The 16,154-nt window shown below is 40.9% G+C and overlaps 1 protein-coding gene across 4 annotated transcripts in view; it reads left to right on the top strand.

Annotated features, from left to right (window-relative positions):
- The window catches only part of DCAF1 (DDB1 and CUL4 associated factor 1), an 88,787-nt gene that overhangs the window by 62,070 nt on the left and 10,563 nt on the right, over positions 1-16,154 (top strand). For all 4 annotated transcript variants that reach the window (XR_009505866.1, XM_059939769.1, XM_059939768.1 and 1 more), the window contains 6 exons: positions 429-513; positions 3,173-3,406; positions 3,975-4,068; positions 4,587-4,691; positions 4,912-4,985; positions 5,500-5,601. Coding sequence is in view for 3 of the 4 variants with exons in the window: in XM_059939769.1 (XP_059795752.1) it covers positions 429-513; positions 3,173-3,406; positions 3,975-4,068; positions 4,587-4,691; positions 4,912-4,985; positions 5,500-5,601 (694 nt within the window). In the remaining variant the exon portion in view is untranslated. The remainder of the gene's footprint in view (positions 1-428; positions 514-3,172; positions 3,407-3,974; positions 4,069-4,586; positions 4,692-4,911; positions 4,986-5,499; positions 5,602-16,154) is intronic.

Here is a 16,154-nt window from a genome sequence, read left to right as displayed (position 1 = left end):
TCTTCCTCATCTGTGGTACATGTTTAATAAGATTTTATTTTTCTTAATTCCTGGTTTTTCTTACCAGGTATATACATTCCCATCACACAGCAGACCCTTCACTAATCCAGAATGGCACATCTGCGTATTTTCTCACGTTCACGTGTGTACATTGCTGTCTTTGCTGGAGCATATTTCAAAGGCACATGTACCCTGTTAGCCATTTCTTTAACCAGGTAGTTTCCATTAATTGTTTTGGATCTGCTTGGAGAAACTGGTGGAGGGGATTTTTGTTTTAATCTTACGTGTACAATTTTTTCCTCTTTGGGAGCTGAGAATCTTAGGTGAGTATAGTCAGGCAAGAGGCTGAGGATCACGTTATTTTCAGTCAGTTGAATAATTATGTCCCAAAGGTCAGTTACATCAGTACTTCTGTTGTTTGTTCATAGGCATTCCTTCACAGAAGATCACTATGTTGAGTTCAGTAAGCACTCTCAGGATCGGGTCATAGGCACAAAAGGAGACATTGCCCATGTAAGTACTTGAGAATCCACTTCTTTCAAGTGATTTGTCTATTTGTTTATACTGAAATTTTCTGGACTGAGTGTGAGGACTTCAAGTCCTGTGGGTGACGAGAAATTACTCAGTGATATTCTTTCCAGATAGAATCTGGAAGTGTAATGAAGTAATTCTGAGCTATATGGGAAAAATGTGAAAAGAACTTAATCTGACAATTTGAGAACTATTTCATTAGCAGAGCAGATATTTTCAAACACTAAGTTTTAGATGAAATAAAGTCCCTGCCTTTATGGAGCCTCACTGGGGAGACAATGAATAAAGAAGCAAATATATAGTATGTCAGGTGGTAAGTGCTGCCAAGGAAAAGAAAGCAGGGTAAGAGGTAGGAAGTGCTTGGTTGTGGTGTGGGGGACTTCCCTTTTTATCTAGGAAATCAGTGTCACTGATTGGGTAATGTTTAAGCAGCGTCTTGAAGGAAGTATGGGCATCATGCAGATGTCTGGGGAAAAGTGATCTAAGATGGGGAATGGCAAGGGGAAAGCCCTTACTTGGGAGGTGGGAGGAAGAAGGTGGGGTAAGAGCTGAGGTCAGTGGTGGGGCATAGCATGTAGCCTCTTGCAATGTGTTGTTTAAGACGTTTGGCTTTTCCTCTGAGTGAGATGCAGACACTGGAGGGTGAGCAAGAAAGCACATGACTGGATGTAAAGTTCCTAAAGTGTGAGTCTGGTTTCTGTGAGAAAGCAAGAGGAGGCTTTCCAGTTAGGATGGTGTTGTGCCAGCTAATATGTGAGAGCTGCAGTGGGGCTGTGCCTAGGTGGGCGTGGTGGAGGCAATGAGAAGTGATGCAGCTGGGCCCTGGGGTTTTGGATACATGGAGTTTGTGATTCTCTGAGACACTCAAATAGGGAATGGGCAGTTGAATATACAAATTGGGGGTTCAGGAGAGAAGTCTGGGGTGGGAGATATAAATATGGGAGTTGTTCACTTGTCGACAGTATGAACCGTGAACTTGGATGAGATCATTCAGGAGGCTAGAGAAGAGAAGTGTGAGGACAGAGTCCTGGCATGTGATCGTATTTAGAAGTTGCCCGTGTGAGAAGGAACTTGGGAAGGAGAACAAAGAGTGTGGCCAGTTAGGTAGCAGGAGACCTCAGGAAAAAGATGTGCTCTAAAAGGCAAGGGAAGACTCTTTTGAGGAAGGATTGATCTCCTGGGTCAGAAACTGCTGATAGGTTGCATAAGATGAGAATTGAGGGAATTCCCTGGCGGTTCATTGGTTAGGACTCTGGGCTTTCACTGCTGAGGGCTGGGGTTCGATCACTGGTCGGGGAACTAAGATTCTGCAAGCTGTGTGGCGTGGCCAAAAAAAAAAAAAGAATGAGAATTGAGAAGTGACCTTTGACTAACCATGTGGAGGTCATTGTTAACCACGTCAGGAGCTAGTTGTGTGCACTGGGATGAAAAATCTGATTAGAGTGGGTTCACGAGAGAACAGGAGAGAAGTGGAGACACTGAGTATAGACAAGTCTTTTGAAGTATTTTGCTGAAAAATAAAGAGAAGAGGGGGTAGTAGCTTGAGGTGGGGGATATGGAGTGGTGAAGGGAGGGTTTCTCCCAAACTTAATTTGAAAATGTTAAAATATATAGAAGAGTTGAAATAGTAGTACACGTAACTACCACCTAGATTCATCAGTTTAGTATTTTGCCATAGTTTCTTTCTGTGTAAATATGTGTGTTTTTCTGAATCATAGAAAGTAAGTTGCAGACATTTTATCCCTAACTCTTATAACATGTATATCCTAGCAATAATGACATTTTATTACATAATCACTCTGTTATCAAATATAAGAAAATTTATAGTAATTCCCGAATATCATCTAATATCCATCCCATACTCAGTTTTCCCGATTGTTCCTGATGTGTTTGGTTTCAAATGTTTTTTTTTTTTTTTTTGAACCAGGACCCAGCCAAGATTCATATATTGCATTTGGTTGTTATGTCTCACTAATGTTTTAAAGCCAAGAACCATTTCTCCAGTTTTCATGACATTGACTTTTGAAGAGACCAGGCTAGTTGTCTTGTCCCACGATCTGGATTTGTTTGTTTCCTTGTGGTGTCTCCCTATTTGTTCCTCTATTAAAGGAGGATTTTTTAAAAAGATTGGCTATATTACAGCATGTCTGTAAGCTGATGGGAAAGATCTGGTCTCTGCATGGGTTGCACATTGTAGACTTTGGATAGTATATTGAGAGATTTTAAGGAGAAAAGGGCATTTCGTTGATGCCTTTCTCCAAAAAGTAACCTATAAGAGTATTCTATGAGTAATGTTGGTTAGTCCACATGGAGAGTTTCTCAGTTTCAGTCTTAGAAACATTTTCTGTTTCTTGAAAGTGGGATGGGGAAGAAGAGGGTTTTCTTATCCCTATTGCAGTCTCACTTCTTATTTTCTTACTTGTGGCAAAGAGACTTTTCAAACCTTGAATGGGAACCAAAGTACATAAACTTTGCTTGTATGGGTGTGGTCTTCCTATTTTCCAGTTATTTTCAATGTTAGGCCTTTTATAATTTTGATGGGCTTTGGAAAGCTTGAGAGATATTTTACGCAGCTTCTGTTTGAATTTGTCAGTGGATGGATTCGTCTGATTTTTCTCTTCCCACCCCTTCTTCTCTAAAGATTTATGATATTCAGACTGGCAACAAGCTGTTGACTCTGTTTAACCCAGATCTTGCCAACAACTACAAGAGGAACTGTGCCACCTTTAATCCTACAGATGATCTTGTCTTAAATGATGGCGTCCTCTGGGATGTCCGCTCTGCACAGGCCATCCACAAGTTTGACAAGTTCAACATGAACATCAGTGGCGTTTTCCATCCGAATGGGCTGGAGGTCATCATTAATACTGAGATTGTATCCTTTATGCCCATGTCTTAATTGCCATTTGTTACCTAGTTTGTAATGTAGAAATTATTTATCTTTCTACCAATACCTGGTCGAAGTATCCACACAGGTAAATAACCTGGTTTTTTTCCTTTGGTTTGAAGTATTATTGAATCTCTAGTGGATTCTTGTTGATATTGGTAATTATCGTTGACTTTTACTAGCATGTTTTCTTTGTATTGGGAAGTGACCAGATTACTCCCTCCCACTTCCCCAGGTGTCAGATTGACTTTTATCTGTCTTCAGAAGGATTTTACTTTTGCTCTATAGAAATCACACATAAGAGTAAAAAGAAGTGCTACTATTGGGAGAGAGGGAGCTCATGTAGTTTTTATGTATATGAGGATATCATAGGAGATTTTCAGGGTCATTATTCAGTAATATGCATTCTACATGCTTTTGCTTTATCTTGATCTTGTTGACTTTTAAAGCATTAATACCTAGAAGGAGGGGAAAAGAAAGTGGTATTTCAGAATTTCCCTCATGAGGTTAAATAAGTTTTGGGGAAAATAGTTTTCCTTGACCTTTCCCCTCCTAGTGGGACCTTCGTACTTTCCATCTTTTACACACAGTTCCTGCTCTAGATCAGTGTCGCGTGGTGTTCAACCACACGGGGACAGTGATGTATGGAGGTAATAAACTTTTCACTTTTCATTATTCTCTTTCTCCCTTCTCTCCCCACTCATTTAATTTGATACTTCCTATTTAGAAATATCTGTCAAATGTGAATTGAAAAACATTTCAAAGTTGTAACATAAAAGATAAAATAATAGTACAAATGGTGACAAAATTTGTTGATGAGAATAATGTTAGAGTGGAGGGCCACTGGCTTTGAAGATAACAAGTAAATCTTGTACAGAAAGAAATTTCATGAGTAATTTACCATGCGTATCATGATGAACTTAAAGGAAAACCTTTTTTGTCTTGTGATTTTTGTACGCTTTCAGCTGTAACAGTTGTTGGAAGCTAGATGAGAGGTTGAGGATATTGTTTGGATATGCAAGGAGGATGCTTTGAGAGGAATTTACTACAGGGAAACTCTGAAGTCTTGATTGTCCATTAATATTTTCTGCAGTTGTGAATAGGGGATGTTTCTGATTCTAATAGTATTTTGCTTCCCTTTCCCATTTCCCCTTTCCATCCCAACTAGCTATGTTGCAGGCAGATGATGAAGATGACTTAATGGAAGAGAGGATGAAAAGCCCTTTTGGATCATCCTTCCGAACATTTAATGCAACTGATTACAAACCTATCGGTAAGTGTGAAGGTCAGGTATTGATGATTTTGCCTTGTTTTGGTGTTCCTTATTTAAGATCCTCCATTTTCTGAGAGAATTATAATTTTTCTGCTTTTGAAAAGCAGAGGAGTTAGGGAAATATTTATGAACAGTCACCTTGAATTCCTTTAACAGAAAGGCTGGTTTTAAGATCACAGCAGTAGTCTAGTCCTGAGTCTTGTCACATTCTGTTTTCCAGCGACCATTGATGTGAAACGGAACATTTTTGACCTATGTACAGACACCAAAGACTGCTATCTTGCTGTCATCGAGGTAAAGGGAGCTAGAAGAAATCCTACCGTTTTATTCTGATATTTAAGATCATTTTCAACTTATACTCCAGACATTTTTGTCTGTTAATGTGTTCTAAAGATGATGCATTTCTGGTGATAGATTATGATAATCTACTCATCTGATGGGGAGATACACAGTATAAGAGAAGTAGGGAAATCCTGATATAGAGCATTGTGGAGCGTCCCATCTCCTATTATCCTGGACTCACACTGTCATCCCTTTCTTAGAGGAGTCAATCTTTCTCTAGAACGTACTTGGAACAGTGTTGTTCCCAGGGATGGTGGTCTCTCCCTTGCTGTCCAGGCCTTCTCATCCTGTTTTTCTTTCCCTCTCTGTGTCCTAGGCATAACATTTTCAGAATCAGTTCAAGAATTTTGGGTATTGGAAGCTTTGATAGTTACAGGGTCAAGGTGTGTGAGTGCCAGTCATAGCTGAGGTGCAGATATGGGCCTTTTAAAAACTAACTTCTTGTGGACTGGGTGTTCTATTTCAGAACCAAGGCAGCATGGAGTCTCTGAACATGGACACGGTGTGCAGGCTGTATGAAGTAGGCAGGCAGCGTCTGGCAGAGGATGAGGATGAAGAGGAGGACCAGGTTAGTGGTCTTTGAAATTTCTTTCTGCTGAATAATGCTTTATTAGAAATTATGCATTTCTGCTTTTAGTTATAGGGTTTTTCTTTTCTTTTCTTTTTTTTTTTTTAAGATTTTTGCTATAGGGGTGTTTGCTACCTGTTAGCATATTCTGAAGGCCTGTCATGTGTCCTTGATCACTGAAACTCATTAGAAGAAAGCAGATTTTTATTATTACAAGACTTTAAGGAGTATCTGATAGTCCTGTGAGTTCCATTTACAGATTAATTTGCAGGTCAGCAATCTCTGATTTTGTTTTAGAGATTTCCTTGTACTCAACCTCAAAACCAGTGCCCTGTCTGGCTTCAGGATAAGCAGGCCCCCATTTTCTCAATGTCAATACAAAACCGAAAAGTCACTCTGCTGAGCTGGATCATAGAAATGGCTTAACCTCTATAAAGTTCTGGTTTGCATTTTCTCAGTTTTATGGCATAGTCTATTTTCAGAGTATAGAATGGAGCTTACAGGTAAAGAGAAGATATTGATGCTTTTGAGAAATTAAGCATTTATAAAATGTGGGTAGATGGTATCATGTCTCAGAATCTTAGCTTTTCCTTTTTTATAGGGGATTTTAATTTATGGTCATGTTATGCTAGGTGCTTGTCTGTGTGGTGTGTCAGTTGATGTCAGTTATGAAGAGTTTCTTAAACTTCTGAGTTTCAGCAGATCTTTCCTGTCTACTAGGCTCACACCACATTCTTTTTCTAAGGATATACTCTCTTGGCCCGATTCTCCAGACAAATCTGAGAAATGTATATTGCTGAGTAATATAAAGTTGAAAATGAACGACTAGGTTTTTACATATTTGTTGTAGATAATAAAGCAGATAAAATATCTTTTTTCCAGATCTTGGATTCATTTCTGTTTTTTCTTCCACTATGGTGTTGCTTGGTCTTGGTGCTCTATATCCTCTTTAAGGGCACAGAAGTGCCCTGAGTGAGGGCAGGGGCCACCATAGGACAAGAGGAAGCACACTTTCTTCTTTTTGCCCTGCCATTGCTCTCTCATCCTCACCCCTCCCCTATTCTTTGGTAAATCGTGCTCAGTGGTTAGGGCTAATGGAATATCTTTCTGTTAGCATTCTTCCCCAGCAGCTTGTATTTAAGATTTAAAGTAATTTTTAAGAGCAAAATTTTTGAAAGTGGTAATTCTAAAAGTTTTTTTTTCGTGCAAGTCTAATACTATGGGCCAGTGACTCATGTTTTTTTCTGACAGGACTTAGTACTGACTAAGCAAGGGTGATTTGTTGTGCCAGTTTGAGGTTTAGGTATGTGTTCCACTATCGGGCTTTATAGGTTATGAACCTCTACTTTCTCCTCTAAATTGAATCCTTGAGTAAACCCTGTCACCTGGAATCAACAAGCTAAAACAGACTCACCTTACAGTCCTCTGTGTATACTCTCTTGATCGCCACTGTCTCTGGTAGAATGTTCTAACTGGCTAAGTATGCATTTTATTAGAGCTCAGAGATAAGTCATAATCCCAAGAAATGGGTTTCTGAGCAGAGTGAGGAGAGGAGACTTGTATGTATTTGGGGTTAGTGGTCACTGTGGGATCAGAGCAGAGCCTTGTGCAGGGCTTGCTTCTTGACCCAGAGGCATCCTGTGCCAGTGCTTCCCTCGTGGGATGCCCTCTTAGGGAGGGGCAGTTTCCCAGCTCTATCTTCCCTCTCTCCTCACACACAGATAAGATAGTCATGATCCTTGTTGGATACCATGGGGATATTATTTTATAAAGCACTTTACTGAAAATGACATCCTCAGTACAATAGTTTTTGTTTTTTCTTGGATAGACTTTATTTTTTAGAGCAGCTTTAGGTTCACAGCAAAATTGAGCAGAAGGTACAGAGATTTCCCATAAATGCACTGTCCCTGTATGCATAGCCTCCCCCATGATCAACATCCCACAGCACAGTGGTACATTTGTTACAAATGACGAACCTACACTGACACATCATTATCGCTCAGAGTCCATAGTTTACATTAAGGTTCATTCTTGGTGTTACACATTCTGTGGTTTGGACAAACATGACGTGTATCCACCATTGTAGTATTGTACATAGTAGTTTCACTGCTCTAAAAATCCTCTGCGCTCCACCAATTTATTCCTCCCTCCCCTCAGCCCCTGACAACCACTGATCTTTTTTTTTTTTTTTTAATTTTCTTTTTTGTAGAAATTCACGTTTTTATTTATTTATTTATTTATTTATGACTGTGTTGAGTCTTCGCCTCTGTGCGAGGGCTTTCTCTAGTTGCGGCAAGTGGGGACCACTCTTCATCGTGGTGCGCGGGCCTCTCACCATCGCGGCCTCTCTTGTTGCGGAGCACAGGCTCCAGATGCGCAGGCTCAGTAATTGTGGCTCATGGGCCCAGTTGCTCCGTGGCATGTGGGATCTTCCCAGACCAGGGCTCGAACCCGTGTCCCCTGCATTGGCAGGCAGACTCTCAACCACTGCGCCACCAGGGAAGCCCAACCACTGATCTTTTTACTGTCTCTATAGTTTTGCCTTTTCCAGAGTGTCATATAGTTGGAATCATACAGAATGTAGCCTTTTCGATTGGCTTCTTTCATTGAGTAATACGCATTTAAGTTTGTTCCATATCTTCTCATGACTTGGTAGCTCATTTCATTTTAATGCTGAATACTATTCCATTGTTAGGGTATACCACAGTTTATTTATTCATTTACCTACTGAAGGACATCTTCATCGCAGTGTTGAATAGTTTTGGCAATTATGTTCTGGAGTAATTTGAATAAAGTTTTGGCAATTCAGAATAAAGCTCCTGTATCAACTATACCTCAAAAAAAAAAAAATCAACATATTGTGTACCGTGTGCAGGTTTTTGTGTGGACGTCAGTTTTCAACTCCTTTGTGTAAATACCAAGAAGTGTTATTGCTGGATCATATGGTAAAAGTATGTTTAGTTTTATAAGAAACTGCCGAACTATCTACCAGAGTGGCTGTACCATTTTGCATTTGTCATCAATGAATGAAAGTTCCTGTTGCTCCATGTACTCACCTGCATTAGGTGCTGTCAGTGTTTTGCATTTTGGTCATTTTAATAGATATGTAGTGGTCTCACTATTTAATTAAAAAATTAATAGACATTTATTCCTTTAGTTGAACAATCAAAATGTGTGGTTTAAGATTTTTTTGAGTGGAAAGGAATTTAGGTCTTGCAGTTTTGTTTTGGTTTTTTTTTTATTGAAGTATAGTTGATTTAAAATGTGTTAGTTTCAGGTGGACAGTAAAGTGATTCAGTGATATTTAGTGATATATATTTTTTATATATATATATTCTTTTTCAGATTCTTTTCCATTATAGGTTATTGCAAGATATTGAATATAATTCCCTTTGCTTATGCAGTAGTTCCTTATTGTTTATCTGTTTTCTATATAGTAGTGTATATCTATTAATCCCGAACTCCTAATTTATCCTTCACCCTTTCCCCTTTGGTAACCGTAAGTTTGTTTTCTATGTCTGTGAGTCTGTTTCTGTTTTGTAAATAGTTCATTTTTATCTTTTTTTTAGATTCCACATGTAAGTGATATGATAGGTCATATGATATTTGTCTTTTTCTGACTTACTTCACTTACTATGATAATCTCTAGGTCCATCTATGTTGCTGCAAATGGCATTTTGTTCTTTTTTTATGGCTAAGTAATATTCCATTGTATATGTGTACCACATCTTCTTTATCCATTCATCTTTTAATGGCTGTACTTAGGTTGCTTCCATGTCTTGGCTGTTGTAAATAGTGCTGCTATGAATGAATATCGGGGCACATGTATCTTTTTGAATTAGAATTTTCATCTTTTCTGGATATATGCCCAGGAGTGGGATTGCTGGATCACACGGTGACTCTGTTTTTAGGGTTTTTTTTCTTTTTTTTTAAGATTTATTTTTTATTTATGTATTTAATTTATTTTTGGCTGCATCGGGTCTTTGTTGCGGCATGCGGGATCTTCATTGAGGCGTACAGGATCTTTTGTTGTGGTGCGCGGACTTCTCTCTAGTTGGCGTGTGGGTTTTCTCTTCTCTAGTTGTGGTGTGCAGGCTCCAGGGCGCATGGGCTCTGTAGTTGTGGCACACGGGCTCTAGAGCGTGTGGGCTCTGTAGTTTGCAGCATGTGGGCTCTCTCGTTGAGGTGCATGAGGTCAGTATTTGTGGTGTGCAGGCTTAGTTGCCTCGCGGCATGTGGGATCCTAGTTCTCTAACTAGGGATCAAACCTGCGTCCCCTGCATTGTAAGGCGGATTCTTTACCACTGGACCACCAGGGAAGTCCCTATTTTTAGTTTTTTAAGGAACCTTCATACTGTTCTCCATAGTGGCTGCACCAACAGTGTAGGAGAGTTCCTTTTTCTCCACATCCTCGCCAGCATTTATTCTTTGTAGACTTTTTGATGATGGCCATTCTGACCGGTGTGAGGTGATAACCTCATTGTAGTTTTGATTTTCATTTCTCTAATAATTAGTGATGTTGAGCATCGTTTCATGTGCCTGTTGGCCATCTGTATGTCTTTGCAGAAATGTCTGTTTAGGTCTTCTGCACATTTTTTGATTGGGTTGTTTGTTTTTTTGATACTGAGCTGTATGAGCTGTTTGTATATTTTGGAAATGAAGCCCTTGTTTGTCACATCATTTGCAAATATTTTCTCCTAGTCTGTAGGTTGTCTTTTCATTTTGTTTCCCATATAATGCCTTCTTTTTTTCTTTTCTTTTTTTTTTAAAGAACATTTAGTGTTTATTTATTTATTTATTATTTTTTGGGTGCGTTGGGTCTTCATTGCTGTGCGCAGGCTTTCTCTAGTTGCGGCGAGTGGGGACTACTCTTCGTTGTGGTGCGCAGGCTTCTCACTGCAGTGGCTTCTCTTGTGGAGCATGGGCTCTAGGCGTGAGGGCTTCAGTAGTTGTGGCACGTGGGCTCAGTAGGTGTGGCTCACGGGCTCTAGAGCGCAGGCTCAGTAGTTGTGGCGCATGGGCTTAGTTGCTCCGCAGCATGTGGGATCTTCCTGGACCAGGGCTCAAACCCGTGTCCCCTGCATTGGCAGGTGGATTCTTAACCACTGCGCCACCAGGGAAGCCCTAATGCCTTTCTTTATCTCTAGTAACTTTCCTTGGTGTGAGGTTCTTTGTCTGAAATTAATATAGCTACCCTGGCTTTCTTTCTTTCTTTCTTTCTCTTTCTCTCTTTTTGTATTTTGGTGGCACCACATGCCTTGTGGGATCTTAGTTCCCCAACCAGGGATCGAACCCGGGGCCTCAGCAGTGAAACTGCCAAGTCCTAACTACTGGACCACTAGGAAATTCCCTACCCTGGCTTTCTTTTGATCCATGTTAGCATGGTATAGAGTTCTCTGTCCTTGTAGTTTTTTTTTTTTAAGATTTTTTTTTTTGATGTGGACCATTTTTAAAGTCTGTATTGAATTTGTTAGAATATCACTTCTGTTTTATGTTTTGGTTTTTTGGCTGCGAGGCATGTGGGATTTTAGCGTCCTGACCAGGGATCGAACCCGCACACCCTACATTGGAACGTTAAGTCTTAACCACTGGACTGCCAGGGAAGTCCCATGGCCATTTAGTTTTAATCTATATGTGTCTATATTTAAAGTGGGTTTCTTATAGACAACATGTAGTTGAGTCTTATTTATTGATCCACTCTGATTATGTCTCTCTTTTAATTGATGCATTTGGAACATTGACATTCAAAGTAATTATTGATATAGTAGGATTAACATCTACCATATTTGTTACTTTTTCTGTTTGTTCTTTGCTCCTGTTTTTGTCTTCCATTCTTCTTCTGCTTTATGTGTTTTTTTGTTTTTTTGTTTGGCCACGCTGTGCAGCTCGTGGGATCTTAGTTCCCCAACCGGGGATTGAACCCTGGCCCAGGGCACTGAAAGCGCAGAGTCCTAACCACTGGACCGCCAGGGAATTCCTTTTTGTGGTTTTAATTGAGTATTTTATAGGATTCCCCTCTCTTCTTTATTAGCATATTAGTTATACATTTTTTTTTTTTTAACTTTCTTTAGTGGTTACCCTAGAGGTTGCAGTGTACTTTTACAAGTAATCCAAGTCCACTTTCAAATAGCACTGTATCTCTTCATGAATAGTGCAAGTAACTTATGATAACAAAATCTGTAGTCCTAATTCTTTCCTCCTATCCCTTGTTTCATTGCTGTCATTCATTTTACTTATATAAAAGCATACATAATTGAATACATTGTTGGTATTATTATTTTAAACAAACTACTATTATTTTGAACAAAAATCAGTTAAGAATAAGAAAAATAAAATGTTTATTCTACCTTCAATTATTCCTTCTCCAGTGATCTTCCTTAATATATTCAGAGTTTCTAACTTTTTTTTTTATTATTAATTAATTAATCAATTAATTTTTTTTTGGCTGTGTTGGGTCTTCGTTTCTGTGCGAGGGCTTTCTCTAGTTGCGGCGAGTGGGGGCCACTCCTCATCGCGGTGCATGGGCCTCTCACTGTCGCGGCCTCTCTTGTTGCGGAGCACAAGCTCCAGACGCGCAGGCTCAGTAGTTGTGGCTCACGGGCCCAGCTGTCCGTGGCATGTGGGATCTTCCCAGACCAGGGCTCGAACCCGTGTCCCCTGCATTGGCAGGCAGACTCTCAACCACTGCACCACCAGGGAAGCCCCAGAGTTTCTTTTTTCCTTCTCTCTGAAGAATTTCTTTTAACATTTTATTTATTTATTTACTTACTTACTTATTTATTTATTTATGGCTGTGTTGGGTCTTCTTTGCTGCATGTGGGCTTTCTCTAGTTGTGGCGAGTGGGGGCTACTCTTCATTGTGGTGCGCAGGCTTCTCATTGTTGTGGCTTCTCTTGTTGCAGAGCACGGGCTCTAGGCACGCGGGTTTCAGTAGTTGTGGCACACAGGCTCAGTAGTTGTGGCGCACGGGCTTAGTTGCTCCGTGGCATGTGGGATCTTCCCGGACCAGGGCTCGAACCCGTGTCCCCTGCATTGGCAGGTGGATTCTTAACCACTGCGCCACCAGGGAAGCCCTCTTTTAACATTTCTTGCAAAACAGGTTTACTGGCAACAAATTCTCTCAGTGTTTGTTTGTCTGAAAAAGTATTTTTCCTTCATTTTGTTTTTAAAAAATTTATTTAGGCTGTGCTGGGTCTTAGTTGTGGCACATGGGATCTTCTCTGCGGCGTGCGGACTTCTTCTTAGTTGTGGCACGCAGACTTCTTAGTTGAGGCATGCGGACTCTTAGTTGCGACATGTGGGATCTAGTTCCCCGACCAGGGATCAAACCCAGGCCCCCTACATTGGGAGTGCAGAGTCTTACCCACTGGACCACCAGGGAAGTCCCTCTCCTTCACTTTTGAAGGATACTTTCACACGGTACGGAATTATAGGTTGGTGGTTTTGGTTTCTCAACATTTTTTTTTTTAAATAAATTTATTTATTTATTTTTGGCTGTGTTGGGTCTTCATTTCTGTGCGAGGGCTCTCTCTAGTTGAGGCGAGCGGGGGCCACTCCATCGCGGTGCACGGGCCTCTCGTTGCAGAGCACAGGCTCCAGATGCGCAGGCTCAGTAGTTGTGGCTCACGGGCCCAGTTGCTCTGCGGCATGTGGGATCTTCCCAGACCAGGGCTCGAACGCGTGTCCCCTGTGTTAGCAGGCGGATTCTCAACCACTGCACCACCAGGGAAGCCCTCTCAACACTTTTAATACTCCATTCCACTTTCTTCTTGCTTTCATGGTTTTGGAGACATCAGGTGTAATTTTTTTCTTTGTTCCTCTATAGGTAAGGTGTTTTTCCCCTCTGGTTTCTTTCAGGATTTATTCTTTATCTTTGATTTTCTGTAGTTTAAAAATGATGTCACTAGGTGTGGGGTTTTTTGGGCATTTATCCTGCTCAGTTTTCTCAGAGTTTCCTGGATCTGTGGTTTGGTATCTGACATTAATTTGGGGGACATTTTCAGTCATTTTTTTTTTAAAGTATTTGTTTTTATTTATTTATTTATGGCTGTGTTGGGTCTTCGTTTCTGTGCGAGGGCTTTCTCTGGTTGTGGCAAGCGGGGGCCACTCTTCATTGTGGTGCATGGGCCTCTCACTATCGCAGCCTCTCTTGTTGCGGAGCACAGGCTCCAGACACGCAGGCTCAGTAATTGTGGCTCACGGTCCCAGCTGCTCCGCGGTATGTGGGATCCTCCCAGACCAGGGCTCGAACCCGTGCCCCTTGCATTGGCAGGCAGATTCTCAACCACTGCGCCACCAGGGAAGCCCCATTTTCAGTCATTATTGTTTCAAATATCTCTTCTGTTCTTTTTTTTCTTCTGCTTCTAGAATTTCCACTACATGTATGTTATGCCTTTTGTAGTTATCCCACAGTTATTGGATATTCTGTTCTGTGTCTTTCAGTCTTTGTTCTCTTTGCTTTTTAGTTTTGGTGGTGTCTATTGAGATATCCTCACGCTCAGAGATTCTTTCCTTAGTAGTGTCCATCCACTAAAAAATCCCATCAAAAGCATTCTTCATTTCTGTTACAGTATTTTTGATTGCCAGCATTTCTTTTTGGTTCTTTCTTAGAACTTCCATCTCTCTGCTTCTGTTGTCCATCTATTCTTGCATACTGTCTACTTAATCCATTAGAGAGCCCTTAGCATCTTAATCATAGATGTTTTAAATTCCTGGTCTGTTAATCCCTCCCATATCTGAGTCTGGTTCTGATGCTTACATTGTCTCTTCAAACTGTGTTTTTCTTTTCCTTTTAGTATGTCTTGTAATTTTTCCCCCCCTCCCCTCCCCTCCCTTCCTTTCTTTTTGGCTGCGTTGGGTCTTCGTTGCTGTGCATGGGCTTTCTCTAGTTGTGGTGAGTGGGGGCTACTCTTCATTGCAGTGCGTGGGCTTCTCACTGTGGTAGCTTCTCTTGTTGCGGAGCACGGGCTCTAGGTGCGTGGGCTTTAGTAGTTGTGGCTCGTGGGCTCTAGAGTGCAGGCTCAGTAATTGTGGCACACAGGCTTAGTTGCTCTGTGACATATGGGATCCTCCCAGACCAGTGATTGAATCCATGTCCCCTGCATTGGCAGGCGGATTCTTAACCACTGTGCCACCAGGGAAGTCCCTTGTAATTTTTCTTGATAGCCGGACATGATGTGCTGGATAAAAGGAACTGTTGTAGGCCTTTAGAATGTGGTGGTAAGATGTGGAGGAAGGGGAAGCATTTTATAGTCTTATAAGTAGGTCTTAGTCTTTTAATGAGTCTGAACCTCTGTACTGTGAACTTCACACATCTTCTCATTTTTTTCCACCTCCTTTCAATGGTATAGATGGCTAGAGTGGGCTGGAATTGGTTATTTCCCTTCCTTCAGCAGTTCAGTCTCTGGTTAAATAGTTTCTCCTTAGGGCAGCCCTTGTTAAGAACAGAATACTCTGATGTATTTCAAAATGTTACCTTTTACCCTCCCTCTACCAGAAGCACTAGGGGATTTTTCTCCAATTTTCGCCACGAGAACCAGGTCAAGTTCCTGGAGGTAAAACTCACAAATGTGTGGGGGCCCTGATGACTGGCCCCAGAAGTTTTTATCTCGCAGACTTTGCTCAGAATTGTCTCCAGCCATTGGTCAGTTACAGTTCAGGTTTTCCTACCTTGGTACTGCTTCCTTTGGAGGTTTGTGTTTCTGGGTTTATGCTCTGGCAAGTTGCAGTTCTCTGTATTTCTCCAATTTGGGGGCAGTGGTTTGCCCTGTCACCCCACTTCTCTGTCGAATCGAAGAAGAGTTACTGATCTTTTTAGTTTGTTCAGCTTTTTACTTGTTAGGGTGGAGTGGCAACTTCTAGCTTCTTATGTGCCTAGAAACCAGAAGCAGTACCGTAGGTTTTTAAATACCATATTTATTATAAAGGACAGTTAGGTTCCAGAGTTTAAACCACTTCACCAGATACGGCCAGGAAATCCCTATTATAGAAAGGATTTCCTTTAATGCTTTCCGGCTGCTTGGCCATAGAGTCCTCAGTGATTTCCTTGGTTTCATGGGTGAGAGGATCCCACAGTATTTAAACCTCATGTGAGTTGTGAGATCTGGATAAAAGGGAGAGGTCTTCAGATGGATACTTGAGATCTTTGATTTATTTGTGACATGGATCTTCATGTTTTCTTGAATGCAGCAGTGTTTAACTCGTATGTGTTGCTAGTATTTCTTCATACCAGAGCTTGCAAGTGGTATTAGATCCTCCAAACATCATGTAGTTGCTTTGAGTCAGTTTCTTAATAGTGTCTGGTCTTTTATTCTTGTGGCCTTTTGCTTCCTTAGATACCACCTTCCCTTAATGCATACTTTTCTCCACTTTAGCTGTCATGAATCAAGATGTAGTTTATCCTTGAGTAGGTATAGAAGGTGATGTTGTCAAGCTGTTTGTTGGTATATTATAGTGGTACAGGTGGCTGCAGACTGTCTCGTCCTCCGTGGGTTCATTCATCACTACCCCTCTCATTATAGATCACTATGAGATATCAGTTTTGTCTCAAGCTT

This window comes from Balaenoptera ricei, chromosome 11, assembly GCF_028023285.1.
Source record: "Balaenoptera ricei isolate mBalRic1 chromosome 11, mBalRic1.hap2, whole genome shotgun sequence".
Classification (NCBI taxonomy): domain Eukaryota; kingdom Metazoa; phylum Chordata; class Mammalia; order Artiodactyla; family Balaenopteridae; genus Balaenoptera; species Balaenoptera ricei.
This window is presented reverse-complemented; position numbering and strand designations above follow the sequence as displayed.